Source organism: Helobdella robusta, assembly GCF_000326865.2.
Source record: "Helobdella robusta unplaced genomic scaffold HELROscaffold_11, whole genome shotgun sequence".
Lineage (NCBI taxonomy): Eukaryota > Metazoa > Annelida > Clitellata > Rhynchobdellida > Glossiphoniidae > Helobdella > Helobdella robusta.
The window spans coordinates 314,524-341,203 of record NW_008703617.1 but is presented as its reverse complement, the minus strand read 5'-3'; the positions used below and the strand labels follow the sequence as shown (position 1 = coordinate 341,203).

The 26,680-nt window shown below is 34.2% G+C and overlaps 9 protein-coding genes across 9 annotated transcripts in view; 1 reads left to right on the top strand and 8 right to left on the bottom strand.

Moving 5' to 3' along the window:
* Positions 1-2,837: 2,837 nt before the first annotated feature.
* HELRODRAFT_167082 (hypothetical protein) lies at positions 2,838-4,768 on the bottom strand (the record flags this gene model as incomplete). Its single annotated transcript, XM_009012601.1, has 6 exons — positions 2,838-3,085; positions 3,333-3,795; positions 3,933-3,998; positions 4,141-4,203; positions 4,298-4,346; positions 4,581-4,768. 6 exons carry the CDS (start codon positions 4,766-4,768, stop codon positions 2,838-2,840), a joined length of 1,077 nt encoding a protein of 358 aa, XP_009010849.1.
* A 514-nt stretch (positions 4,769-5,282) lies between these two features.
* Positions 5,283-7,106, bottom strand: HELRODRAFT_167081 (hypothetical protein; the record flags this gene model as incomplete). Its single annotated transcript, XM_009012600.1, has 3 exons — positions 5,283-6,066; positions 6,146-6,777; positions 6,897-7,106. 3 exons carry the CDS (start codon positions 7,104-7,106, stop codon positions 5,283-5,285), a joined length of 1,626 nt encoding a protein of 541 aa, XP_009010848.1.
* A 956-nt stretch (positions 7,107-8,062) lies between these two features.
* Positions 8,063-9,902, bottom strand: HELRODRAFT_167080 (hypothetical protein; the record flags this gene model as incomplete). The annotated part of the gene is made up of 3 exons (XM_009012599.1): positions 8,063-8,897; positions 8,974-9,605; positions 9,693-9,902. The coding sequence occupies 3 exons, from the start codon at positions 9,900-9,902 to the stop codon at positions 8,063-8,065; spliced, it is 1,677 nt and encodes a 558-aa protein (XP_009010847.1).
* A 955-nt stretch (positions 9,903-10,857) lies between these two features.
* Positions 10,858-12,884, bottom strand: HELRODRAFT_167079 (hypothetical protein; the record flags this gene model as incomplete). The annotated part of the gene is made up of 5 exons (XM_009012598.1): positions 10,858-11,229; positions 11,370-11,744; positions 11,974-12,252; positions 12,318-12,470; positions 12,612-12,884. The coding sequence occupies 5 exons, from the start codon at positions 12,882-12,884 to the stop codon at positions 10,858-10,860; spliced, it is 1,452 nt and encodes a 483-aa protein (XP_009010846.1).
* Positions 12,885-13,518: 634 nt separating this feature from the next.
* On the bottom strand, positions 13,519-14,367 carry HELRODRAFT_167078 (hypothetical protein; the record flags this gene model as incomplete). The annotated part of the gene is made up of 2 exons (XM_009012597.1): positions 13,519-14,016; positions 14,125-14,367. The coding sequence occupies 2 exons, from the start codon at positions 14,365-14,367 to the stop codon at positions 13,519-13,521; spliced, it is 741 nt and encodes a 246-aa protein (XP_009010845.1).
* A 710-nt stretch (positions 14,368-15,077) lies between these two features.
* On the bottom strand, positions 15,078-16,988 carry HELRODRAFT_167077 (hypothetical protein; the record flags this gene model as incomplete). Its single annotated transcript, XM_009012596.1, has 3 exons — positions 15,078-15,876; positions 16,011-16,642; positions 16,776-16,988. The coding sequence occupies 3 exons, from the start codon at positions 16,986-16,988 to the stop codon at positions 15,078-15,080; spliced, it is 1,644 nt and encodes a 547-aa protein (XP_009010844.1).
* A 1,209-nt stretch (positions 16,989-18,197) lies between these two features.
* Positions 18,198-20,186, bottom strand: HELRODRAFT_167076 (hypothetical protein; the record flags this gene model as incomplete). The annotated part of the gene is made up of 3 exons (XM_009012595.1): positions 18,198-18,951; positions 19,229-19,860; positions 19,968-20,186. 3 exons carry the CDS (start codon positions 20,184-20,186, stop codon positions 18,198-18,200), a joined length of 1,605 nt encoding a protein of 534 aa, XP_009010843.1.
* Positions 20,187-20,901: 715 nt separating this feature from the next.
* On the bottom strand, positions 20,902-22,881 carry HELRODRAFT_167075 (hypothetical protein; the record flags this gene model as incomplete). The annotated part of the gene is made up of 3 exons (XM_009012594.1): positions 20,902-21,697; positions 21,876-22,507; positions 22,669-22,881. The coding sequence occupies 3 exons, from the start codon at positions 22,879-22,881 to the stop codon at positions 20,902-20,904; spliced, it is 1,641 nt and encodes a 546-aa protein (XP_009010842.1).
* A 3,042-nt stretch (positions 22,882-25,923) lies between these two features.
* The window catches only part of HELRODRAFT_167074 (hypothetical protein), a gene marked incomplete at both ends in the record, with an annotated part of 12,131 nt that continues 11,374 nt past the window's right edge, over positions 25,924-26,680 (top strand). Inside the window, 2 exons of the mRNA XM_009012593.1 lie at positions 25,924-26,111; positions 26,358-26,442. Coding sequence (XP_009010841.1) covers positions 25,924-26,111; positions 26,358-26,442 — 273 coding nt within the window. The remainder of the gene's footprint in view (positions 26,112-26,357; positions 26,443-26,680) is intronic.

The window sequence follows — 26,680 nt, the reverse complement described above, 5'->3', positions numbered from 1 at the left end:
TATGTATGTATGTGTGTATGTATGTATGTATGTATGTATGTATGTGTGTATGTATGTATGTATGTATGTGTGTATGTATGAATGCATGTATAAATGTTTGTATGTGTGTATGTATATAATGTATGCATTTATGTATGTATGTTTGTCTGCCTGTATGTATGTACAAACAGGTGCAAGAGGAACCCATTCATAATTGGAGAGATGTGTCTGGCTCTAATGCTTTGGTTTGTTAGAGTAACTCATAAACATACATACATACATATATGTTGGTAATAGACCATAATTTTCTGGTAAATGTTAACGCCAAACATTCAGTAGAATTTATAGAATATTGTAAAAACATACATATATACATACGCATACAAACATATATTGCTTTTGGTCAAATAAATTATTTTTCAATTTAATTCAACATATATACACATACATACGGACATACATGCATACAAAATACAAACATGCATACACTTATACATACACATATTCATTCATACAGGATTTATTGTATACAGAACCATCAAGATGGTCCTTCTTATTCAACCAATATGCCCTACTCAGTAGAGTTAACATTTACCAGCAAAAATTTGTTAATATAGAGTTTTTAATTCATTCTTTTATTTGTTTATTCATTCATCCATTCGTTCATTCATCCATTCATTCATTGATTCATCTTTTCTACAGACTACAAGGTTGAAAGTTTTAGAGAGATCCGTCTACAGTACATTGCACGTTTTTGCACAGAACAATTTTAACAAGTGAATTACAATAATAATTATTATATTAATAATAATTATTATTATATTAATAATAATAATAATGAATAATAATGAATGGCAGTAATTTGGTTTTCATAGCAAAGATATGAATGCCATAGAATTCAAAGTGATGAATGATTGGTTCGTGTTCTTGGTCAACTCTCTCAACATCAACATCGATCATTTTGGTTGGCTGGCAGTTGATTGGTTGGCTAGTTTATTGGTCGATTAGTTGAATGATTGATTGGTTGATTAATTAGATGATTGATTGGTTGATTGATTGGTCGACTAATTAAATAATTGGTTGATCAGTTTATGGATTGATTGGTTGATTAGTTGTTTGATTGGTCTTTCCAATTTAGATTAATGAAACTTAATTTAAATATATACATCATTTAGTAACAATATTTATTATGAATATTTATGAACAGTTATAAATATTTATGAACAAATATGAATATTTATAAACAATTATGAATAATTAATGAAAGTATACTTGAGGTCAGAGCCAGAGGTCTGTTTTGAGAGAGTAAGAAGAAGAGGCAGAGATGAGGAGCGATCCCTGTCCCTTGTCAGTCACATTCATCTATAATTACTTTTAATTATTCCATAATTATCTTTCGTAATTATTATAAATATAGTTATAATTATAATTTGATTTGGAGGAATTTTTGGAAGATTTGCACAACTTACATGAAGATCTTTTTATAAGGAACCCACGCAAACTCAATGGCGCCGAGGTTCACGTAAGTAATGTTGGGGCAATAATACACACACACACGCACGCACACACACACACACACACACGTACATAAATTAATATAATTTTATCATTTCTTAGGTCATAGAGGCGAACAAAGAGATACAACAGTTGATACCTGTGTACGACAACCTCATATCAAACATATCTTGAGATAGATAGATATAGTTAGTTAGATAAATAGGTAGGTAGATAGATAGATAGATCGATAGATAGATAGATAGATATTTTGCAATTCATTAAATGTAACTTGTCTCTTATTGAATTTCAAGTTTAATTTCATTATATAAGCAAACGAACGACGAAAACTCCATCATTTCATCATTGATATCATTATTTATAATAATAATTGTTATTATTATAATTAGTTTATAATTATATTATTTATAATTTATAAATTTATTACCTAAAAATTCAGAGGAACAACAGTGTAAAGGTAAATTAACTTATACGATGCCCGGATACATTTATGTAAATACATTTAAAAAACTCCATTCATCTTCAAACAACTTGGAAAAACGAGAAACTGTCAATCAATCAACCAACCAATCAGTCAACCAACCAATCAATCAACCAACCAATCAGTCAACCAACCAATCAATCAATCAACCAACGAATCGATGGATCAATCATTGAAAATTGAATAAGACGAAAAAATATCAACAATGGCAATCCACACAAACGAACAATGATGAACGAAGATTTCGGTGAAAACGAATTATTATTATTATTGTTACAAGGGGGCATTTCGGTAAAAAAACTTATTATTATTGTTGATGTTGTTGTTATTGATGTTGTTGTTGTTTTTGTTTCGGCATTAAAATATTTACAGGTATGTTGAATGGGTTGATGCTGTATAGCGGTTCTCTTTGCTTGTCTATGATTGGTAGGCGACAAACAACAACATTACTATTATTATTGTTATTATTATTGTTGTTAATATTATTGTTGTTGTTGATTGTCGGAGGATTTTGTTGCTGCTGTTGTTGTTGTTGAGTTAACTGAAACTTTACCTCACCACCACTACTACAATTACTACTATTACTACCACTACTACTACAACAACTACTACTACTACTACAACTACTACTACTACTACTACTACAATTTCCATTCTTGCCGCAATTTTGACTTGGCTGACCGTGTAGTACTGCAGGTAAGATAGAAAGGTGAATATGGATTGCTACGTTAATTTATGTTAATTTATGATAATGTTAGGACAATTTTATGCAAGCATTATGCTAATTTGATGAAAATTCCAGTGACAAATTGAGTTTTTTAGTCATCACATAATATTGAAAAAATTATTAGAGCAATATTTACTAACACAAAGCTTTCACTAGCACATTCTCAACTGCATCTCTGGTCACAGATCCAGATGTTGATGATGATGATGCTTCGGATCTTGATAATGATTTCGATTGATGAGGAGGTAATGATAACGATGATAATGATAGTAGTGGGGCGAGGCAGTTGAACTTGCTCCTGATAACATCCATCTGGTGCTCGATGTTCAGCGTCTGGTAGTTCTTCAGAAGGTTTTCAAGGAGGAGTAACACTATGGCAGACTCTGTGGGGAATTTTATTATTTATTTATAAATGCATGTTTGTATCAATGTGTGTTTGTATGTGCGTGTGTGTGTGTAATAAACACAAATAGCAATAGTTAAAATAGAAATACAAATGCAAACAACATACTGATACATACATGAAACATACAGACACACATACATATAAACAAATACACACAAAGAGCTTAACATGCATACAAACACATACATACAAACACATACATACAAACAAACACACAAACAGACCTATTTGATTGAGTTCAGGTGGTGGCGTATTGTTGAGTGTAGCAGAGATATACCGGTAGACATTGGACCAAATAGTTGATGAATCCAAATTCTTTTTACTGTTGATGTTTTTGTTGTTGATGTCAGTGTTTGAAGCATAAGCCTTGTTAATGCGATTGCAGTTGCTGTTTTTAATGTTTTTGCTGATGTTGTTAACGTTGTTGGCTGTGTTGGGGTTATTAGTGATTTTGATTATAAAGGTAGCGTTTTTATCGCCGGTGTTGAAAGCGTTTTGAACGATGTTTAATTTATCTAAGTTATCGATGTTGTTGTTGTTGTTGCTGCTACTTCTGAGATTACCACTGCTGTTGATGTTATCTCTATCGTTAATGTTATTAATACTGATGTTGTTGTCGTTATTCAAAGAACTATCTAACTGACTTTTGCTGTCTTCAGCAGGCCAGCCGACTGCCTTACTAAATTGCTAGGGGGAAAATAATAAAATTACAATTATTATTAAATTATAAAATAATAAAATAATTATTATTAAATTACAAAATAATAAAATAATAATTATTATTAAATTATTAATAATATTATGAGTAAATAGCATGAGTGTACCTGAGCTAAACAGACTGAATAGTCAGCAACTTGGTCAACTAGAATTTTGTTCAGACTGAACCAATCCTAATTATATAAAATAATCATTAATAATATCATTCTGTAATAAAATTAATTATGGATAATATATTAATAACAAATTATTATTATTATTAATATGAATAATAATTATAAAGTAAAGAAAAGTTCTTGTAAGTTTGCAACAAACATGGAGATGTGATTCTTCGATTTGACTTGAGAACTGTCTTCTCATCTTTATGAACTGCTGGATCTAAAAATTGATTACGACGGCCATAATATAATAATTGCAATAAATAAATATATATTATAATTATAACAGAGATAATTATGAATAATAAACATACCTCTGGGAGATTTTTCTTCATATGAAAATGTCGTTTTATTTTTAAATGGCTGCAAGGTTCGGACCCAAACCTCAATAATTGTAAAGATAATAAATTCATAATTCATGAAATAAATATTGTACAACAAAAATAATAACAAATTTACACTTAATTAATTATTACTTTATAATTAAAAAAATAATTGTAAGTAAGTTCACACAACAAGACACTACAGAGTACAGAGTAACAGCAAAAAATAAAAGTTTTTGAAAAATTAAAAAATTAGGAAATATTAATTTCTTACATCAAAATGCCATCTAGCATCATTTTTTTCTCTTCCAGTGACCAGATTTTGTTGGGTGTCCGTCTTCGCTTTTTTTTTCGTTTTTCTGCCTGTTTCTTAGCAACCTTTTCCTCTGGTAGTTGAACATCCTTAATCTCATAACTGAACGAACTTTTACGTTTTATTCCAGATCTATCGCGAAGATTCATTGCGAATACTTTCGCGAATTAGTAAATTAGTAAATAATATTAATTTAATTTAATATATATAATATGCAGTTTTAAAATTTGTATATCGGGGTTGTAAAATTGCAAATCGAGTTTACTTTTAGTTGTGTAATAAAAAATCAGAGATGTGTGAGTTAAATTAGCACTTACAAACACAAGCTGAAATCTCTCTGCTATAGAGAATGTATGAATTCATACGTAGATGTTTTGTAGAAATAGATAATTTATATCAACATCTACAGTTTGTTTTTATTTTTTAAAGTGTATATTTAATATTTTTAGAAAGAAATATGTGTATAATTCATGAATTAAGCTATTATTGATAATAATTTAAAAAAAAATAGTTTAGCCATAGTGTTTTGCCAAATTGTCCATTATTAAAAGAATAACCAGAGAGTTTATATTTGTAATTTATAGTTTGGCCTACATATGTTCAGTTCATGTCATTTAATGGATCATAGATCACACTCTTTTTGGTTTATATGTTAGTTATAAGTTACTTATCGACGGACGAATTAGCAGTTTCAGAAACAACTTTGTCTTTACTTTTAATGAAACATTTCACTAATTTATAAACTAATTCGAATAATTCTACGGCAGTAGCAGTAGAAATGCCCAACCAGAGAGACAGTATGCCCCCAACGACGCCAATCATGGTGTCCGACGTATAAGCGGGTTCCTCGGAATCATAGAAAGGAACGTTTTCCTTAATCAAGAATTTAATGGTCAGTAGAGATTTCTCAATCTCCGTAAGTTCAGACGTCGAAATGTTATATTTCAAACCGGCGATTGAGCTCCTGGTCTGATTGGGCATTTCAAAATATTTTACATAATTCCTGTAACGTTCTCTGACGCTTGGATGTGATTTTGTGCAGTTCATTAGCCGAATGTAGGTATCAAATAGATCCAGTTGGACGCTGTACTGAGGCCAGGACGCTGCCGATACGAACGTGTCATACATCATTTCCTTGCAAGGACTCAAGCAGATGTACTTGCAGTCTTCGTCCAAGTACATCAGCGAACAGAAAAAGTTTTTCAGAATTAAATCGTTCACTGTTGAAGCGTTCAGTCTGACAAGTTTTAAAATCTCCGTCATGTTCTGTGAGAAGTTCCCACAAGCGTCAACTGTTTCGGCGTAGTTGGATGGGACATCCAAGTAGTTGGATACGCAGCCACACTTCTCGTAGATGTTTTCCTGTTTGCAAAAGTCAGCACAAGAATCACGAGTGTATCGCTGTTTTGGTGAGACTTTAGAGTATTCGTCCTTTGCACATCCATTCCTTCAAAAACATTTTTGAGTTTTTGTAAGAAATTAAAATGTTAAAAGTTAGTAATTTATGAAATAAATGGTATGCTTACTCATTGTATGGCTTTCCAAGTCGAGTTTTTTCAGTTTGCACAATGGTTACAATATTTTCAGTACCCGGAGTCACACTGAAACCCTTTTTGAGGTTGGGTGGGGTGCCAGGGCTGTGCACACTCACCCGAACACCTCTGGCCTGAGAAAGCGGAAAGGAATACTTGTAGGGAATCTGTATAACATTTGGTGGACCGACGTTCAAAAGGAGGTTTATTCCTCTGATTGAAGGATAGTCTTTCAGGGATTTCAGTTTGCTGGCCTGCAGCGTGTAACATGCGTAGTAATTTCTGTTCCAGCGTTTTTTAAAATTATTCAGACAACTTTTATCGTCGTCGAACCTCTGTATTGAGTAGATGTTACATTCAAGAATGAAAGCAGGACAGTCGAAATTGATGACGTAGTCTTTTGGTAGGTTCAAAATGTAGCCGGGAATTGAATAAAATTCAGAAAATAAACTCTCTGCGGCATTATAACTGAAGTTTCGATCCTGGATTAAATATTGAGTAATAGTCACTTTATTGGCACCAACAACGTCCAGATAGTTTTCAATCGGAAGAACCTCAGGGTAGCCAGCCGCAAATGAATCGAGATTGCAGATCGTCACATCGGGAAAACTGATGTTTCCATGTTTCTGGTTTTTGGGAAATTAGTTTTCGCCGATAATATTATGAGACATTAGCTATTTTTATCAAATATATTGATCCTAATGCTACATGCAAACAGAAAGGCAAAAACACCAGACAGACGAACCATTTCGCCATATTTAGTAATCACAGGCCAGGTGTTGAACTTTTCAATGGCACTACATAGGAAGAATACCAAGGTAGAAGTACATGCCAGCAGAAACATCAACCACGTCATCTTCAAAAATCTGTCCTTGACCTTCACAAAACGGGGTATTCCCCTAATTGTCGTGTTTTCGGCGTAATTTTTCAAAACGTATTTAACTTCGGAAAACATTTTTTCGTTTGAAAACAAATATTTTTTTTATTTAAAACCAAAAAAAACTTGACTCAAAAGTTTCACAGATTGTTATATTACATCACTTCACCTGGCAAACCACATTATCAGTCATGTATACCTATATATATTTATATTGCAAGTTATGTTTAGTTTATGAATTTGTAATAATAATAATTCACGCTGATTGCAGCAAAAAGCTAAAAAATAATTTATTGATACTGCATCGCTTTGAAAACTGAGTCCATGAATGGATATAACGATTGTTATAAAAGCGTATCTGCCGATGAAAATTAGTTTCACATGTTTAAAAACTAGCACATACATACACACAAACACGCACACATGACACACGCGATATAAACACATGTGATAATATTAATTCGCTCGAATGTTTTCAAATGATAACATTTTTTTTGATTAAAAGTTGTTTTATATCAGAATCTGCAGGATGAAGTGTGGGCAATCAAGGTTCATCTCGATGTTTTTCGGTTAATTCAAAATATAGGCAGGAATGGAGTTGAATTCATTAAACATTTTTTGGGCATAATTCTCGATGAAACTTTGTTTTTAAATAACAAATAACTTTCTTTTAATTTATAAAGCATTTGTAGGTAGGTATTGACGGGGCAGAGTGCAGCGAAGGCATCGAGATTGCATATTGAGATGTCGGGAAACTTATCTTCCCCTTATCCTAAGTTTTGAAACTTATTTGTCGGTTAGTAAATACTCTGTATTTATTATTCAACAAAATTTTTACACACCGACACTACACACAAATATTCAGTTCTAAAAAGGAAGGTCTTGAAGATATATAAAAAAAAACACACACACAACATCAAAATATTTGTCAAGTTTTCAAAGTTTGTTTAGTAAAAAGATATTAAACAATTTTTTTCTCCATCTGTCCTCTTTTCAAATTTTTCTTCAAATTTTGCCATTTCCGAAAATTTGATTTACGAGTTCTGGTATAAATTCTCCTCATTGTCGATTGGATAACTCCCAACCTTCTTCTTGTCACCAACAACGAAGACCACACTTTTATTTTCACCTTCCTTCTTACTCTTGCAATATATTTTCAAAATATTGTAAACCAATTCAAGGAGTTCAACCAAAGTAGCCGCAGATATGCCCAACCACATGGAAAACATTCCCCCGGTCACTCCAACCATGTTTTCCCAAGAATTTGCCTCCAGGTCCCTGGAATAATACGGAACGTCCTCCTTTATCATGAATTTTATCGTCAGGAAAGATTCCTGAATTTGTGTAAATTCTGATGTTGAAATGTTGCTGAGAACCTCGGAGAGACTGAGATTACGTTGAGAGCTAACTTTCAAGACGTCGTAGTATTTCTTGTATCTTTCGGCAATTCTTGGGTTGGTTTGAGAGCAGTTCATTTGGTTGATGAAGGCGTCGAATAGACTGAACTGGAATGAAAATTGTGGCCAAGTGGTGCTGGATAGGTAGGTGCTGTACTGAGTCTCATGGCATGGATTCATGCAGTTGTAACTGCAGCTTTTGTTGAGATAGGCAAGGGATTTTAAATAATTTGTTGTCACGGTGTCGTTTAGATCCTTTATCGTGAAACTTTCGTCGAATACACGTTTGGTGGACGAGAAGTTCCCGCACATGTCTACTGTTTCTCTGTAGTTTTGAGGAACGTTCAAGTAGTGCGAGACGCATCCGATCTCTCTGTAGATATTCTCTTGTCGGCAGAAGTCAATACACGCCTCTTTTGTGTAACGTTCGCTAGGCGAGGTTTTCAAGAACTTATCGTACGTGCATCCCAATCTGAAAAAATTTGTTGAGTAAAAATTAAAAATTGTATTTTTATAACATTGAGTTAGAGTTGAAGAATAATACAGACTTGTTATGGGGTTGGTTCAATCGCGTCTTTTCCGTCTGAACAATAGTTACAATATTTTCCGAACCAGGAGCCACACTGAACCCTCTTTGCAAATTGGGGGGAGTTCCAGGGCTATGCACACTCACCTGCACCCCCCTCGCCTGGGAGGTCGAGAAGGAATTTTTATAGGGAATTTGTAATTCTTTGGTAGGACCAACGTTCAGTAGTAGCTGTATACCTTTGGCTTGAGCGCTGGCACGACTCAGTTTGCTGGCCTGTAAGGTGTGGCAAGTGTGATAATTTTCATTCCAATGGGCTACAAAATTTTCCAAGCAGCTGTTTCTGTTGTCGAACCAGCTGTTACCGAAGTAAACGTTGCAGCGAGTTATGAAGTTCGGACAGTCCGAGTTTTTCGCCCTAAGTTTTTTAGGCAAATTTAAAATGTACCCGGAAATAGAATTAAATTCGTCGTAAACCATCAAGGCGTCCGATAATATCGTATTTTTATATGTAGTTAAATAATTAATTAATTCGTTTTTTGATCTATTCATGAATTCAAAATAATAGTAAACAGGCAGTTCGTATAGATAGCCGGATGCAAAAGGATCCAGGTTGCATATCGTTATGTCTGGGAATTTTATTGTCCCATCCACCTAGATTTCAAAAATTTGTCAGAAGTTATTCTTTTCACATAAAAAGGTTTTAAAATATAACTGAATTTAAAAAATTGAAAAACCAACCATCTCTCCGTATTTTGTCATAACCGGCCAATCGAAAAATTGACTCATATTTTTGTAAAAGAGATAGGCGAGCACCCCGGCCCACAGCAGAACTGAGAACAGCCAAAGTTTTTTCATGAAAGGATCTTTCGACTTCACAATTTTCGGTATGCCTTTTATCGTGGAGTTTTCTGCGTAGTTTGCAATCTCCTTTTTCACACTGGCCAGCATTTTTGTGGTTGTTTGAAGAAGGACTAGGAAGTTTTGATAGTGGAGTGAATTATTTTCTCAATTTAAATTTCATAATACAATTTTATTGAATCATTTGATGGAACAGCTTTTAAAAATGTTTTATTTTATTTTTTACCAAATAAATCTAAAAATTAAACAATAATATAATTCAAAAGCATCTATGAAATTTTTAGGCAAAACTGCCTGTTTTGCTTATAAAAAGGCTTATAAAAAAACTTAAAAGGCCTTTAACAGCCTTCACAAATAAATTTTACCCAAATCGGCATATTGATTACCATGAAAGCATTTGCTAATGGATATAATTATTCCATTGTAATGTCATTTAGTACGCATTTATAGTTTCCTCCAGATATTAAATGAATAGACACACATACACCCACACACACACACACACACACACACACGCACGCACACATACACGTGCTCACACACTTACCGCCAAATAAAGGAAAATTATTTTTACAAAATGGATGCTGCAAGCTGGATGGATTTAGTATGGAACTTTACAACTTTGCCATCGTACGCACACGCGTTTGTGTTGTAATGTTCATGTTCTTTAAATAAATATAATACTTTTATTTAATTAACAACTTTCATAATTTATAACTTATTTTTGATCTATAATTTTTGAGTAAAACTTAAAAAGTTCCTAATGCTTTCAGAGTAATTTAATGAACGTTTTCCGCCATGTTAGAAAGCCTCAATCTGTATAAACATCGATTGCTAATTGACATTTTCGTCTGCAAAAATAATTACATCTCATTCGTAATTAGTAATTATTATGATAATAAATATAAAAATTATTATATTACATATATATTGTTATATTATTGACAACCCCACAAATATGTTTTCAAGTTTTTACATCACTAATTAGTTGAGAGTGTTTCTTAATTGGACCATCATCCACCTACTAAGGAGTCGTATTTTGAGGCTAGTCATTCGCAGCAGTGCCGTCTTCCACGCTCTTGACGGCATCTCCCGCTCTTTCAAAACTTTCAAACGCAACCTTCCTCCTAGCGACACAGTTTCTATAAAAACTTTTCATCAACCTGTACCCCAACTCCAGCAACTCGATGGCCGTAGCCACGGATACCCCTAGCCAGAAAGAGAACATACCCTCAATGACTCCAACCATGGTATCCCAGGTGTATGCCGCCTCCTCCACGTCAAAAAATGGGACTTCCTCTTTAATGATAAACTTGATCATCAAGAATGACTCCTGGATTTGGGCTAGTACCGACGAAGTGGTTGTATTGTTGTACTTCAAGTCATCTAAAAAACTTTGGTTGAGGTAGGAGTATTTCTTGAATAAGTTGATGTATAGTTATTTTATCTTTCTTTAACGTTCGGGGGAGTTTTTGAGCAGTTTTTTTTGTCGATGTAGATGTCAAAAAGTCCAAATTGGTGAGAGAATTGAGGCCACGAGGTGGTGGAGACGTAGACTTGATAAATGCTCTCGTGACATCTGTGTGGACAGCTGGGGTTGCAATTATATTCAACGTACTTTAAAGAATCGTAAGACTTATCTAGCACTGAATAATTTAGTATCGGAGAGTTTAACTGAAATTTTTTACTCTCGGTTGAATAGAGAGAAAAATTTTCACAAACGTCTGCCGTATCAAGATACTTCAGAGGAACATCTAGATAGTGAGATACGCAGCCTGTCTCCTTGTAAATTATATCCTGCCTACAAAATTCGATGCACGTTTCACGAGTGTAAATTTCGTTTGGGAAGAATCTCGTGATCGTCTCGTCATTGCATCCAAACCTAACAGATGTTAGGAAAGTAATTTTGTTATAGATGAGCAGATCAATGAACTTTAAACGACGAAATGACAAAGTATTTTAAGAATAAAAAAGATTCTTGCAATTATAACATATCGAAAGTTTTATAAAGATATATAAAAAAGTTGTTTCAAAGACCTGTGGTACGGTTTGCCTAGTCTCTTTTTCTCCGTCTGGACGATAGTATTGTTTTTGCAGTTCCAGGAGTGACACTAAACCCCTTTTCGAGATGGGGTGGAGTCCCTGGACTGTGGACACTCACCTGTACCCCCCTCTCTTGGGAACGAATGAAGGAATATCTGTAAGGAATTTGCATCAAGTTGACTGGGCCAACGTTCAGCAGAAGTTTCAATCCTTTGATGGATTTATCGTTATTTTCTGATTTGAGTTTGTTCGTCTGCAGCGTGTGGCAGGTGTAATAATTTTTATTCCAACGTTTCCTAAAAGATTTCGGACATTTCACCTTATTTTCGAACCAGTTGTTGAAGTAGACGTGGCAGCTGAGGATAAAATCTGGGCAGTCGAAGTTCAAATACTGGTCCTTTGGTAGGTTGAGGATGTAGCCAGAGATGGAGTACAACTCGTCGAACAATGTTCTTCACTTACGTTCGGTTTCTTCATTAAACATTCTTTTATTTTAATTTTATTTTTTTTCAAAAATTCAAAATAATTCTCGATCGGTAGCACTTTTGGGTAGCCTACTGAGAATGGGTCGAGATTGCAGACCGTTATATCTGGAAATGTTGTACTGCCAGCGACCTGAAGCAAATATTTCATTTCTTCCAACCAGATTTTTTTAATTATTACAAAAAAGTTATTTACCCATTTATTGAAAATAAGTCATGAATGCATTTCGTTAACTGTCACACTATCTCGTTGAAAAACATTTTCGATACTAACTAATTTTTCTAAAAAAAAAAAAAAACATGAGAAAAATAATATATTTTGGGCTAACCAATTAGTAGCAATAGGGTTCTCAGTAGCAATAGCGTTTCTACCGTACTTTCTGATGTTCAAGATCAGCAAGTACAACAAAATCATGAAACTGAATAGGACGAAGGCACACCAAGCCACTTTCAGAAATGGGTTTTTGGTTTTCATTAACCTAGGAATACCTTTAATTGATGTATTCTCCGCAAAGTGTAGCAACTCAGATCTCATATCTGCATACATTTTCACAGAATATTTCCTCAAATTAAGATATTTACGAAATAATAATGTGAATTAAATAGATAATAAATGAAAATCACAAACTCGAAAGTAAATGATACTATATCACTCTTTCTTTTATATCCTTATTATATAACGATTGATTTAGATGGATGATTGTAATGGTACATTAGTACGTGTTTGCTGTGTTAATGTAATGTCTAGTCAAATAAAACTCGCGCACACATGTGTTGGTGTATATGTGCGTGTGTGTGTGTGTGCGTGCGTGTGTGTGTGTGTTGTTTGTCCTGTGAATATCATTATTGCACATGTAATTCGATTTTTTAATGGCTTACTAAATGTATAGTTTATACATTTAATTTATAAATCACGGTCTTATTAACTAAAATTTATAATTATATTTTATTATAATCTATATAAACTATTATGAATTATAATTATTTTATTATGAATTATTTTTATCGAAAATTAAAAGCATTCTTGAGTACACTTATGTATGTACTCATGAAGATTTTGTCTTTCATGTCAATTTTAATCAGCTGTTTCAAGATTGTTGACGAGATTTTTCAATTATTTTCTTTGATTTTTACTTAAATTAACTAAAAATTTTATATGAATTTATTAAAAGTACTGAAATTTATGATAGTCGTCTGGTATGAAATTGTTTTAGCTGGTTAAAATGTGTGGGTCCTACATTTAATACCAAGAACAAACCGCGAACTGTGATATTCGGGAATGAGTTTATCTTACTAGTGCTTATAGTGTAGCAGGTGTAATAATTTTGGTCCCAAAATTTGAAATGTTTCGTTCGTTGGGTGCAGTTCAATTCTGAGTTGATCCAGTTCAACATGAAAATATCGCAATTGACAATGAAATGAGGGCACTCCGCGTTCTCCAGTTCATCGTACTTAGGCAGATTTTGAATGTAGGCGGGGATCGAGTAGAGGTCATTGTACATGGTTCTCTCCTCGGACGCGTCTATTTTATACTCGTCCATGAAAATGTTTTTGAAGTTCGGTCTGTAAGTATCAATAAAGTTTAAGTAGGTATCAATCGGTAGTGATGCTGGGTAGGCGGCTCCGAAGGGGTCGATGTTGCAGATGGTCACGTCGGGGAAGGTTATGGTACCCCCTATCTGAGTGCATGTTTGAGAGTTTAAATTTATTAAAAAATAGTTTAAAATCTACTAAAATTTTAATATCACGTTAAAAATAGGCAGCCCTTACAAATTTCAATCTAAAACCCTCTTCAAAGAGCACAAATGCAATCGCACCAGTTCTCCCGACTGTGTCATGACGGACCAGGAGTAGAACTTCTGGAAGGAGTTAACTAGGAGGAAAATGAGAATTGAGAAGCAGATGAGAACGCAGGCCATCCATAACGCCTTCAGAACTTTATCTTTCGAGTTCACAAACTTCGGAACACCCCTCACAGATGTCGACCTACTATAATTCACCAGCTCTGTTATTATATTGCTCGTGGACATATTCAGGTCTGGAGTTTTTATATTTTAAATTCTGAAAATAAATTCAACTTTTTATGATTAAGTGATGTATTGGGCTGCAGTATAAGCACTGACGGAGCTCAAAACTGAAAAGTAATACATTATAACTTACCTGCCATAACTGCCCATAACTGCCCAGTTTATAGAGCGAATTTGTTGGCGAACGCTGTTCAAATGATTGGGTAATGAGTATTGAACATTCGTTAAAACATTTCTAACGATTTGGCTTATTTGCATTAATGTCTCAATGTTTATTCAACAATTTCTAAAAACAACCATGATACAAGCAGATCCATTGAAAAAATTTTTTAAAAAACATGGAATGGACATAGAGATGAAATATTCAGTCAAATGTTTATTATGGAGTATTTCTAGAAGCAATTATTCACTGTATCAATCAGTTCAATTTTGCATCCAATCATCAAATTTTCAATTTTTGTATTATCTCCTAAATGTTGACGTTGCATCTTTTATATTTTTGCTGTTAGGATAGGCCAACGTTGAAGTGCCACTGCCGATAGGTTTGAATTTGTTTGGGTTGAACAAAAAATGTATATGATATAAAAATTTAATCTGGAATGAATCATTTGAAATTATTCAACCAGATGCTTGCATTATTTCGTAAGTGAGAATCAAATAACGAAACTCGTCTACAGGCCCACACGGCTCCTCACCTCACATTCAACTCCGATCTAATTTCCAACTACAGCCACAAACACAGTCCTCCCGTTAAGTTTGTTTCCCTTTTTAAGCGAATCAATCCTAGTTTTATTTTTAAGAGCACCCTTCAGCACTAAGTACAGCAGCTCAATGAGCTCCACGCCTGTACTTATTGTGATGCCCAGCCATAGAGACATAGTACCCCCCACAACGCCAAACATGGAGTCCCAGGTGTATGCGGGCTGGTCAGCTAAATAAAATGGGTAGGCGTCTTTAATTATGAACTTTATGGATAACAACGAGTCTTGTATTTCATTAAGTTTCGAAATTGTTGAAAAGTTGTGCTCAAGATTGATCTGAATGTCGCTGCCGACATCGTAGTACTGCAGGTAGCTTCTGTAGCGATTCTTTACGTCTTTATTTGTTAGAGTGCAGTTGTAGATGTAGCCGCCGAAAAGATTTAATTGCATTGCGGGTTTTGGCCAAGCGGAACTTAAAACGAATGTCTCGTAGGCATTTTTCGCGCAGCGTATGAGACAGCTCTGGTCACACGACTCGACATCCAGGTATTTCAGCGAGCATAAATAATTGGCAATAACGTCTCTAAAACTAGAGTCGTTGTAATCATTTTTAGAAAAATTATTTTTGCTGAGACTGAAGTTTCCGCAGAGGTTGATGTCGTCGAGAACACTGAGTGGCACGTTGAACTGATGGGACATACAACCGCACGACTCCTCAATCAGTTTCTGCTTGCAAAATTCGATGCACAGATCCTGTGTGTACTTCTCTTTCGGGTAGGTTGGCATGTTGTTTTCGTCTGTACAGCCAACCCTACATGCGTGAAAAAGTTTTTAGAAACTTTCAAGTAGTACACATTAAAATTAAATCAAAGATTTTGAATTTAAAAGGTCGGAGATATTGAAACACATTTATATGAAATTAAAAGTTTCTGAAAATGTACATACGCGCTGTAAGGTTTGTCCTGCCTGGTTCTCTTCGACTGAACGATGGAAACCACAGTTTCAGTGCCAGGTGCCACACTGAACCCTCGCTTGAGGTCAGGGGAGGAGCCAGGACTATGCACACTCACCTGGACCCCCCTCGTCTGCGAACCAACAATTGTCGATCTGAAAGGTAGCTGGAAATAATTGGGAGGCCCAACGTTCAATACGAAGGACAGTCCTCGAATCGTGAGGTTCTTCTCGGAGTTGATCTTGCTTGTTCTCAACGTGTAGCACGTGTAGTAATTTGGGTTCCAGATTCTTGTAAAATTCTCATGGCAACTGAGGTTGGTGGTGAACCAGTTGGAGCTGACGATGCTGCTGTCGACGATGAAGTTGGGGCAATCCGTGCTCTTAATCTGGCCGCGTTTCTTCAAATTTATTATGTAGTTTGGAACCGAGAACAGCTCGTTGTAGATCGTTTCTTCCATGTTTTCCGACAAATTAAACTCATTCATTGAGAGGTTTCTAAATAAATTTTTGTTAACTTTCAGAAAGTAGAAATATTGATCTATCGGCAGATCTTTCGAGTGGCCAGTAGCGAACGGGTCTATGTTGCAAAACGTGATGTCAGGGAACACAACCTTCTCTCCAATCTTCAGGAAAACAAAATAAATGAATGTACTTATCAAATTGGGCGAAACTTATTTCAGCGTTTTAATCCAAGATAATTTAAAATTTATTCGCTAAAACTTTAAATTACATTTCAAAAAATTCAACCGAACGAACCATTTCACCGAACTGAGTCATGATAGGCCTTGCGTAGAACTTCTGAATGGACACAACGAGCTGGCCAATGAGAACTAGAGTGCAGATGACCACGGAGCCAATCCACAGCCCCCTCAAAACCCTATCGTCCGAGTTGAAACACTTCGGCACTCCCCGTATCGATGTTGACTTCCCGTAGTTCACCAATTTAAGTTTTATTTCATCAGAAGCCATTTTCAAATTTTTTAATCAAAAAATGACAAAAATTTGCAGGAAATAATTTGCTCACAAGTTTTTCATTCACACTCACATATATTTTCACCCCTGACTTTTATAACAAACATTAGCTCAGATTAATGGAATTACGAATGCATAGTGCTTATTGAACCAGCATGGAAGCTTCGCAAATGATTTTAACACCAACATCATCGCTCCGTTCAGCTTTTATGCTATGTAATATTAAATTTATCGAGCATTTGAGACCATTTCTAATCAATTTCCGTCCATTCATTCATTGTTGTTATGGCTCTTGTTTACCTGCCTACCTACCTGCCACGCACCAACAGCAGCATGCTAACAACACAGCTAAAAATAATTCCTCTAATTTTATTTTTTTTTCAAAAAATATTATTTCGAATAGATATTTGCATTTTACTTTGACATGTTTAACTGAAGAAAATATGTACAGACACATTTATCGATTTCATCTTCATCAGCTCTTCTTACCAAATTACATCATTTCAAAATAAGATAGACCTACTGAAGATTTGACAGTTAACTCTTAAACACACAGCGTCATAATTAACACGTTACAACAACTACATTCAACCAAAATTTTTCCCAAATACATTTCCAGCCAGCCAGTAACACCACCTCCTACTACATTTGGACTGAAATCTCTGTTGAACATCCATCAAGAATGTCGATTAAAATGACTGCATGATATCAGATCGGACGCGCAAATATTTGCATGCAAATATGTGAGGCGTACTAATAACTACAGTGTTTTTGCTGTTGTTGGCTAATTAATTAGGATTTTACGTTCAATAACTAGATAATTTGGCTATTGTAAGTTGAGTGAACTAGGTTAATGAAGTTTAAAATTACAGAATTGGACTTTTTTTTATATTTTTTAAGGTTTTCACGAGTAAAAATTAAATGTTGAATGGAATAGATATTTTAAATAAAAAATCCGAAACAAATGTATATATTTAAATTCTGATGTATGTCAAGTAGACTTTGATTGTCAAGTTTAGAAGAATGATTTTGGCTATAACATTGTGTAAAAGGATTCAAATAATTGTGTACGTGCTGAAACTAAAGATAGAAAATGTAGTAAGAACATTAAAAAAAAATTTAGTGTAATATCTAAGTTTAAAATAGATGTTAACCATAAAATTGAAACAGAAAAATAGAGATTGAGAAGTTTAAGTTTCATGAAATTCACATTTTGCCATCATTTTGTCCAACACCTTCCTTCTTACTTGTCAAATAGTTTTTAACGATCAAATAAATCAACTCGATCAGCTCAACACCAGTGCTAACTGTGATGCCAAGCCAGAGAGAAAGAGTTCCCCCTATGATTCCAAACATGGCGTCCCATGTTATAGCCGGCTGGTCTCTTAAAAATAATGGGAACGTATCCTTCATTACCAACTTGACAACCAGCAATGACTCTTGAATTTGCTTCAGTTCTGAATGTTCAGTGAAATTTTGACCTGAATTACTTAAAAAATCGTAGTAGAGTTGCAGGTATTTTGAGTATCTCTGCCTAACTCGTTCGTCTGTTCGAGTGCAGTTGAAGATGTACCTGCCGAATATGCTGAGCTGCAGCGCCGGTTGCGGCCACGGGGACGTTGCGATATATGTGTCGTAGACCGTCTTCTCGCAACGTATGAGACAGTCTCCGTCGCATGTGCTCGTGTCGACATACTTCATAGAGCACAGGTAACTGTCTATCACGTCTTCCATTTTCGACTTGTTGAAGGAACTTTTAGAGGAGAAGTTATTTTCGTCGAAACTGAAGTTGCGGCAAATTTTGACTGGATCGAGAAAAGATGAAGGTATGTAGAGGTAGTGGGACAAACATCCGCAGTTCTTTTCAATGAGTTTTTGTTTACAAGTCTCGATACACAAGTCTCGATGATACTTCTCTGTCGGCAGTAAGGGAACAGTTTTGTAACTCGTGCAACCTAGCCTGTCATTCATGTATAAAATGATACATCACATTTTTTGTTAGCAGTATTTTCAATTACATAATTTATTAATACAGACAATACTAAAAGCTTTTGCCTTTTTTGAATAAAATCAATTTCAAATAACTGCTTTTCGGACAAAAATTTTAAAATAATAACTGTGATGCATTACAAGTTTTTTACAAGTGCACAGAGCAAACAGAACTAAATATAAAACAAACAAAACTTGAAGGGTAAAACAAAAAAAAATAAAAATAAGAAAGAATTCATAACACCAACGTATTATATGGTTTGTTCTGTCTCGTTCTACTTGTCTGAACGATGGTGACGACATTCTCAGTGCCAGGTGCCACGCTGAAGCCCCGTTTTAGGTCAGGGGAGGAGCCAGGACTGTGCACGCTCACCTGAACTCCTCGCGTCTGCGAGCCAACAATTGTCGATCTCAATGGTAGTTGATAGAAGTTTGGAGGTCCTACGTTCAACACAAGCGACAAGCCTCGTATTGTTATGTTATTTTCTTTGTTTAGTTTACTGGTTCTCAGGGTGTAGCAGGTATAGTAGTTTTGCTCCCAGATGGTTAAAAAATTATTGGCACAATCTAAGTCACTGCTGAGCCAGTTTAGAGTGAACACGCTGCAACTGACTATGAATTCTGGACAGCTTTTATTTCCCTTTCCGTCATGTTTCGGCAGATTTGAGATGTAGCCAGGTATGGAATAAAATTTTTCATAAACGTCTCGCTTTACCTTTATGGAGGAGTTTTCTTTATGATTAACCAATTTTTTGATTTGGCCTTTGTTTGACCTTACGAATTCGAAATATTTCTCTATCGAGTATTTTTTGGCGTTTTCATCTGCAAATACATCAATATTGCAGAACGTTACGTCGGGGAACGCTAGGTCTTCACCAATCTGAATGAAAAAATAAAATTTGATTAATCTGAAATAGCTAGAAAAAAGAACCGAAATTTGCAAAAACTTGTAAAATTAGCTTGTCCAGAAAGTCAAAATGAACGAACTGTTTCGCCGAATTGAGTCATTGTTGGCCAAGAAAAATATTTTTCGAAGGAAGTCGACAATAGAAAAATTAAGACTATGGTACAAATTGTTAGGGAGATGATCCACAGACTGATCAGAACTCTGTCGCTGGATGTGAAACATTTCGGAACGCCTCTTATAGATGTCGATTTGCCGTATTTGGCTAATTCCTTCTTTACTATGTCGGTAGCCAGTTTCATAGTATTTAAGTCAACCAAATTAAATTAAAAGTTATTTACTTTTGGCTTATTAAAAGTAAAATTCATACAAAACAAATTTATTGTCACATATTTAGTCACAATTATTCGTAAAATAATTTATTTCAAGCTTGCTTGTTCAGTCTAAAAACATTCAAAAAAAGTGCAAACTGCATTTCATTTATAAACTTTTGCGTTCAGTGCGTGATTGTCTTACAGAGACGTACTGGAAGGCCCATTGTGACGGACGATGACGAAATGTCGATAATTTCATTCCAGTTTGCACACTTTTCATACCATCTTACAGTACTGTTGGTTTTGTGTGTAAATATAAGACGTTTCCGATCAATTCTTCATTCTGCATCCGTGTTTGTTCAGTTCTTTTATCGATGTATCTGAATGTAAAATGTAAAAATTCTCCCAAGTGCATTTTTATTGCTGTTTTTACGTGGAAATTATAAGAAAATATGGAAATAAATACAAATCAACAAAAAAATAAATTTATTTTACGTTGAATTTTAAGAAAAGTTTTCTAAATTTCAAGGAAATTCTTAAAAATTCTTGGAAAATTTCTTGAGCTCCGTAAAAAAATGTTGCATTTTAATGCTCAAAAAATCAATCGTTTATAGAATTAATGAGAGTTTTGTTTTTAGGAATGAAGTAATATGAATTTAATGTCGAAAAAGCATTAGTTTCAATAAAATATTCACATGCCTAGTCAGTTAGATAGAACTTTTGCAAAAACTCTCGAATTAGACGGCGCGCTTTCATTGGCAGAGCTATTTTTATTCTTATTCTTGAAGTAACTGCTGATGATCAAGTAGACCAGCTCCAACAACTCAACGCCTGTGGACACAGTGATTCCAAGCCATAGAGACAGTGTTCCTCCTATAATGCCCAGCATAGAGTCCCATGTGATGGCTGGCTGGTCTATCAGATAAAATGGAAAGGTGTCTTTCATGATCAGCTTAACTACTAATAACGATTCTTGAATCTGCGTTAGTTCTGAAATGGAGTTGACGCTTTGGATTGAATCAATTTGGATATCGTCATCGTCGTCATACAGTTGAAGGTATTTTGAGTATCTCGTTTTGACATCTTCATCTGTTTTCGTGCAGTTGTAGATGTAGCTGCCGAATAGATTAAGCTGGAGCGCTGGTTGTGGCCACGGCGAAATTGCGATGTAGGTACTGTAGACCGTCTTCTCGCAACGTATGAGACAGCCTGGACTGCAGGAATCAATATCGAGGAAGTCCATAGAGCATAAGTAGCCTTCGATGACATTTCTAATGTTTGATTGGTTGTAGGAAGCGTCCGAAAGATTAGCTTTGTTGATGGTGAAGTTGCCGCAGAGGTCGACACTGTCGAGAACGCTCGGAGGCACGTTCAAGTAGTTGGACATACATCCGCAGGTCTCGTGAATTAGTTTTTGCTTGCAGTATTCAATGCAGAGGTCGCGGGAATACTTCTCTTTCGGGTACGATGGCATTTTCAGTTCATTCGTACAGTCGACACTGAATGGAAATAAAAAGGTTTCGTTAGAATTTTGTTAAATTTTAATTGAATATATTGCCGCTTTTAGTTACAAAAGTCTTATTTACAACGTATTAGATTGCAGTTGTTAATAATCTAACATTGAATTATTTTATATTAAAAATTTAAAAATGAATACAACAAGAATTGAAAACGAACACGTGGTACGGTTGGTTCAAGCGTTTGTTTTTAGTCTGAACAATGGTAACCACAGCTTCAGTGCCAGGTGCCACACTGAACCCTCGCTTGAGGTCAGGGGAGGAGCCAGGACTGTGCACACTCACCTGAACCCCCCTCGTCTGAGAGCCAACGATTGTCGATCTAATGGGTAGTTGATCATAGTTTGGCGGGCCTACATTCAATATGAATGTCAAACCTTTCACTGTTATATTATGGGCGATGTTTATTTTACTAGTTCTCAGTGTGAAGCACGTGTAGTAATCTCTATCCCAGAATTTTGTAATGTTCTCTGTGCAGTCTATGTTTGTGCCGAGCCAGTTCATCGCGAATACGTTGCAGTCGACAATGAAATTCGGGCAGTCCAGTTTTTCAATTTGATAATGCTTCGGTAGATTTGATATGTAGCCTGGTATTGATAACAAATCTCGATACATAAAGCTTTCTTCGCTTTTAGTCAAATTAAAATCATTTGCCGAAATGTTTTTAATAATTTGTTTGTTGGATTTTAAAAAGTCGAAGTAGCTATCGATGGTAAGTCCGCTTGGGTAGCCTGCCGAAAATGGGTCAATGTTGCAGAAGGTGACGTCTGGGAATGAGATGCCATCACCTATCTGCAAGGATGTGCAAGGATGTTGAACATTTTATAAAGACTCATTCAACTTTTTCTTAATTCAAACATTGTTCGGCGATTTTTAGCGATGAATTTCATTAAAATAAAGCAAAAATTAAAGCAAATAAATAGTTTAAAAAAAGTATATACATTTCAACTAACCATTTCTCCATACTGTGTCATGATCGGCCAGGTGTAATATTTATAAAACGAAGTTATAAGAAGGTATATCAAGACCATGGAACATGTTATCAGCGACGCCATCCATAATGTCTTCAAAACTTTGTCATCCGAACTCAAAAGCTTGGGCACTCCTCTTAGTGATGTGGTTCGCCCGTACTTTACCAACTCTATTTTTATCTCATCTGACGCCATTTAAGAGTATAAAATTAGTATTTTTTGTTAAAGGAATTTTCCAAATTTTCATAAAATAATCAACTAACACCTCAAAACTACAACATTTTGCTGAGGTTTTTGATATATTAAGCTAGACTTTTCAGACAAAAAATTCCGTAGTAATTTTTGGACACGGCAAATGCATTAATTTATATCTGCCGACAGCGCTGAAGAGTACAAAATATATTTTATTTCATCACACGTAGCAGGTTTTATTGCACGTACAAATGTCGAAACTTTTAACATTGATTCATAGGCAGTCACTTAATTTACAACGGTAGGTGTCGTTGGATAAGTTGCAATCTGCCCGATCGATCTTGTTTGCGCGTCGGCCAGTTACATACTTTTTGATGATATCCATGGGTATATATATATATATATATATATATATATATATATATATATATTCATGATGATATCTATGATATCTATAAACAGATGATAGTGATATGAGAAAATGAGTACATGAAGATGGAGATAATAGTGATGATATTGTTTTTTATAAAAGATGATGAACAGATAATATTGATGATAATATTTCTAAAAAGACAGGTTTAATCGACTAAATAGTTATCGTTTATGGCATGGAATGAATGTTAAGAATGCTAGTGAATTTATGTATCTATTTAAGTTTGTATGAATGCATGTGTATGTATGTATGAATGTATGTATGTATGTATGTATGTATGTATGTATGTATGTATGTATGTATGTATGTATGTATGTATGTATGTATGTATGTATGTATGTATGTATGTATGTATGTATGTATGTATGTATGTATGTATGTATGTATGTATGTATGTATGTATGTGTGCATGCATGCATGCATGTTTGTATGTATGTGTTCATTCATTCATTCAATGATCCTCTGTAATCCCTTAAGGGACCGTTGAGGCCGATGGTATTCTTCTATCTCTCCAAAATCCTTTTCTTTCCCTCGCCATCTTCATTGAGCCCAATGTTCCAACCCCCGTCCATTCCGTGATATCATCCATCCACTTCCTCACAGGTCTTCCAACTTTTTTCTTCCAGTCCCTCTTTCTCATCAGTACTTTTTTGATCAGTCTTGTCGTCTGTCATTCTGCAGATGTGCCCAAAGATACCCAGCTTTCTTTCCTTGACACTTTCATACACAGTTTTTTGTCTTCCAAGTTGTTTTCTTATGGTATCGTTTCTTATCTTTTGTCTCCAACTGATTCCCAGCAACTTTCTATAACAATGCATCTCGAATGCTTCCAGTATGTGTACCGTGGAATTAATATGTTCGTGCTGAAATCTATATGACACCTCAATACAAAACAACATTTTTTCAGGCAAAAATTAATCACACTAACACACGCAGACGTGTAACCGAATCATAGAAGAATTGAATGAATAAAGTTGTATGTGCACATATGTTGCAATAAAATTTTTTGTTGGTGGATCAATTATTGTGCTTGGCCACTTTTCTCAAATTTTTTTCTTCAATGCAGACGATCCAAGCAATGTAAAATTGACATGCAAACCAGCTACATGTTAAAGAGTTTATAAGTTGTGTTTTGCTACAGATGGTTTACACATGCAGGCTATTTTCGTCCCAACACTTTTGCCCTATAGGGCCTACACTTTCGCCCTATAGGGTCGACACCTTTGCTACAAAGGGCCGAAACTCTTGCCATGTATATGTTTTGTAGTTTGCTAACACTTTCATACATACTTGTTAACACCTTGATATGAGATATGAATTAAATATGGAGAAAAAAATTATTTATTGAACCTAAAAAGCGTTGATGTCATAATATTGACACATGAATAATTGTGTGTGTGTATGTTTGTATGCATGTGTTTTGTGTATGTGTTCTGTATGTGTGTGTGTGACGTTACATTAACGTTTTATGATGTTATTCATTACTAAATCTGTATAATTCATAAATCACCTATATAATTTATTGAAAAATAAATTATATAGGTTATTGTGCAAAATATATAATTATATAAATTATATATTTTGTTAAAACTTCAAAACGTCATTTTCTTAACATCAGCCAGTTAAAAATAATAGTAACAAACTGATAATAAACCCATTTCAGTCATTAGTTCTCATTAAATGTAGATTTTTCAGGCAAATACACGAAGACCACTAAGACACAATAATAAATTACTCATTTAAAAATGAAGCGCTACGATAGATTAAAAATGGTTACTAATTATTAATTTTAACAAAAAATTACGTTCTTCAAAATAATCAATTTAAAAACCTATTTTAGTAAATAAAATGTTGTTCTTACTCACTTATTTGACATTTTTACGTGGGGACTGACTAATTAGTGAAATCAGGATAAACTCTAAATGTGTTATGAATAAAATAAATGGATTATTATTTAATTGCAAATGTAGATAGAAATGTATTGGTCATTTTTTTTAAATTATTACCACAGTTGGCAATTACAATTCTCACATTTAATTTTGATTTAATCATTTTATTATTAATTAGTAATATTAACTATTAGTAATATTAATTAATTATTACAATTATTTGATAATTGGACCAAACATTGAAACATCAATTAAAAATCTTCCATACTCACATCAACAATTTAACATCTAATAGCTAACACAAATAACATCACATTCATTTGTTTTGTCACTATATTATTTTTTTTTATTAATCAAATTATCTTCTAAAAATGTTTTATTAATTAGATAAGTTAACTATTTATTTGTTCATTTATTTGTTTATTTATTTATTTCATTAATTGATTGCCCTACCCAATTGCCACTTATCTTACAAATAAATTACCACAACAACGCAGTTCAGTTGAGATTTGACATTCAGTCATCTTATCATTCATATGGTCAAATAGATAATGTTTGTGAAACTTGTTAAAACTAAAATTTTCTGACATTTCTATATTCATTTCATATAAAAATTTAAACAAAAAAGAATTAGAAAGAACCAAAAACAGTGAACGGCATCTGAATTTCAAAGTTGTGTTATAAGTATAGAAGAGGTTAAATTGAACAGTACCACACCCCACCATGGGTAATGGAATGACTAAATTTAGAAAGTATTTGACCAGTGGGGACGAATATGCGGCCATTCAACTCTATACCCAAAGCAATGACCTTCATAAAAACCTCGATCCTAATTTGTCATATGGCTACAATTATCAGCACAATACACCACTACACTATGCTGCTAAACATGCCATGAAATCACTTCTCAGGTCTATTGATAAATGATAATAAATCATAATATAATTAATATAATAATAAATTTATAACTTTGTGTGTGTTTGCGTGTGTTATGATTCTTCCTAGTTTGATTGTTGTACTGTAAATGCAATGTGTGCCTGCCAAAGCTTTAGTATTTTATATACCATAGTTCTCTTTTAAACATTGTTTAAATAATGATTATAGTTATAATATAATTTGAATTTGAATATTATAATATATTTTTTTTTAATTTTTAGGATCTTTTTAGCTGAGCTTGGAGGAAACCCAAATAAGAAGAATCATCTTAATGAAAATCATTGCACTGCTTGTGTAATGTGGAAGGTCAGATAACATTTTTATGTGTTTGTTTGTGTGTGTGTGTGTGATTATGTATGTATGTGTATGTTTGTGTGTATGTATGTGTGTGTGTTTATGTATGTGTGCATGTGTGTGTGTTTATGTATGTGTATGTTAGTATGAGTGTGTGTTTGTATGTGTTTTTATGTGTGTTAGTATGTATGTGTCTGTGTTGCTTGTATGTTTGTTTGTATGCGTGTGTGCGTTTATGTATGTATGCGTG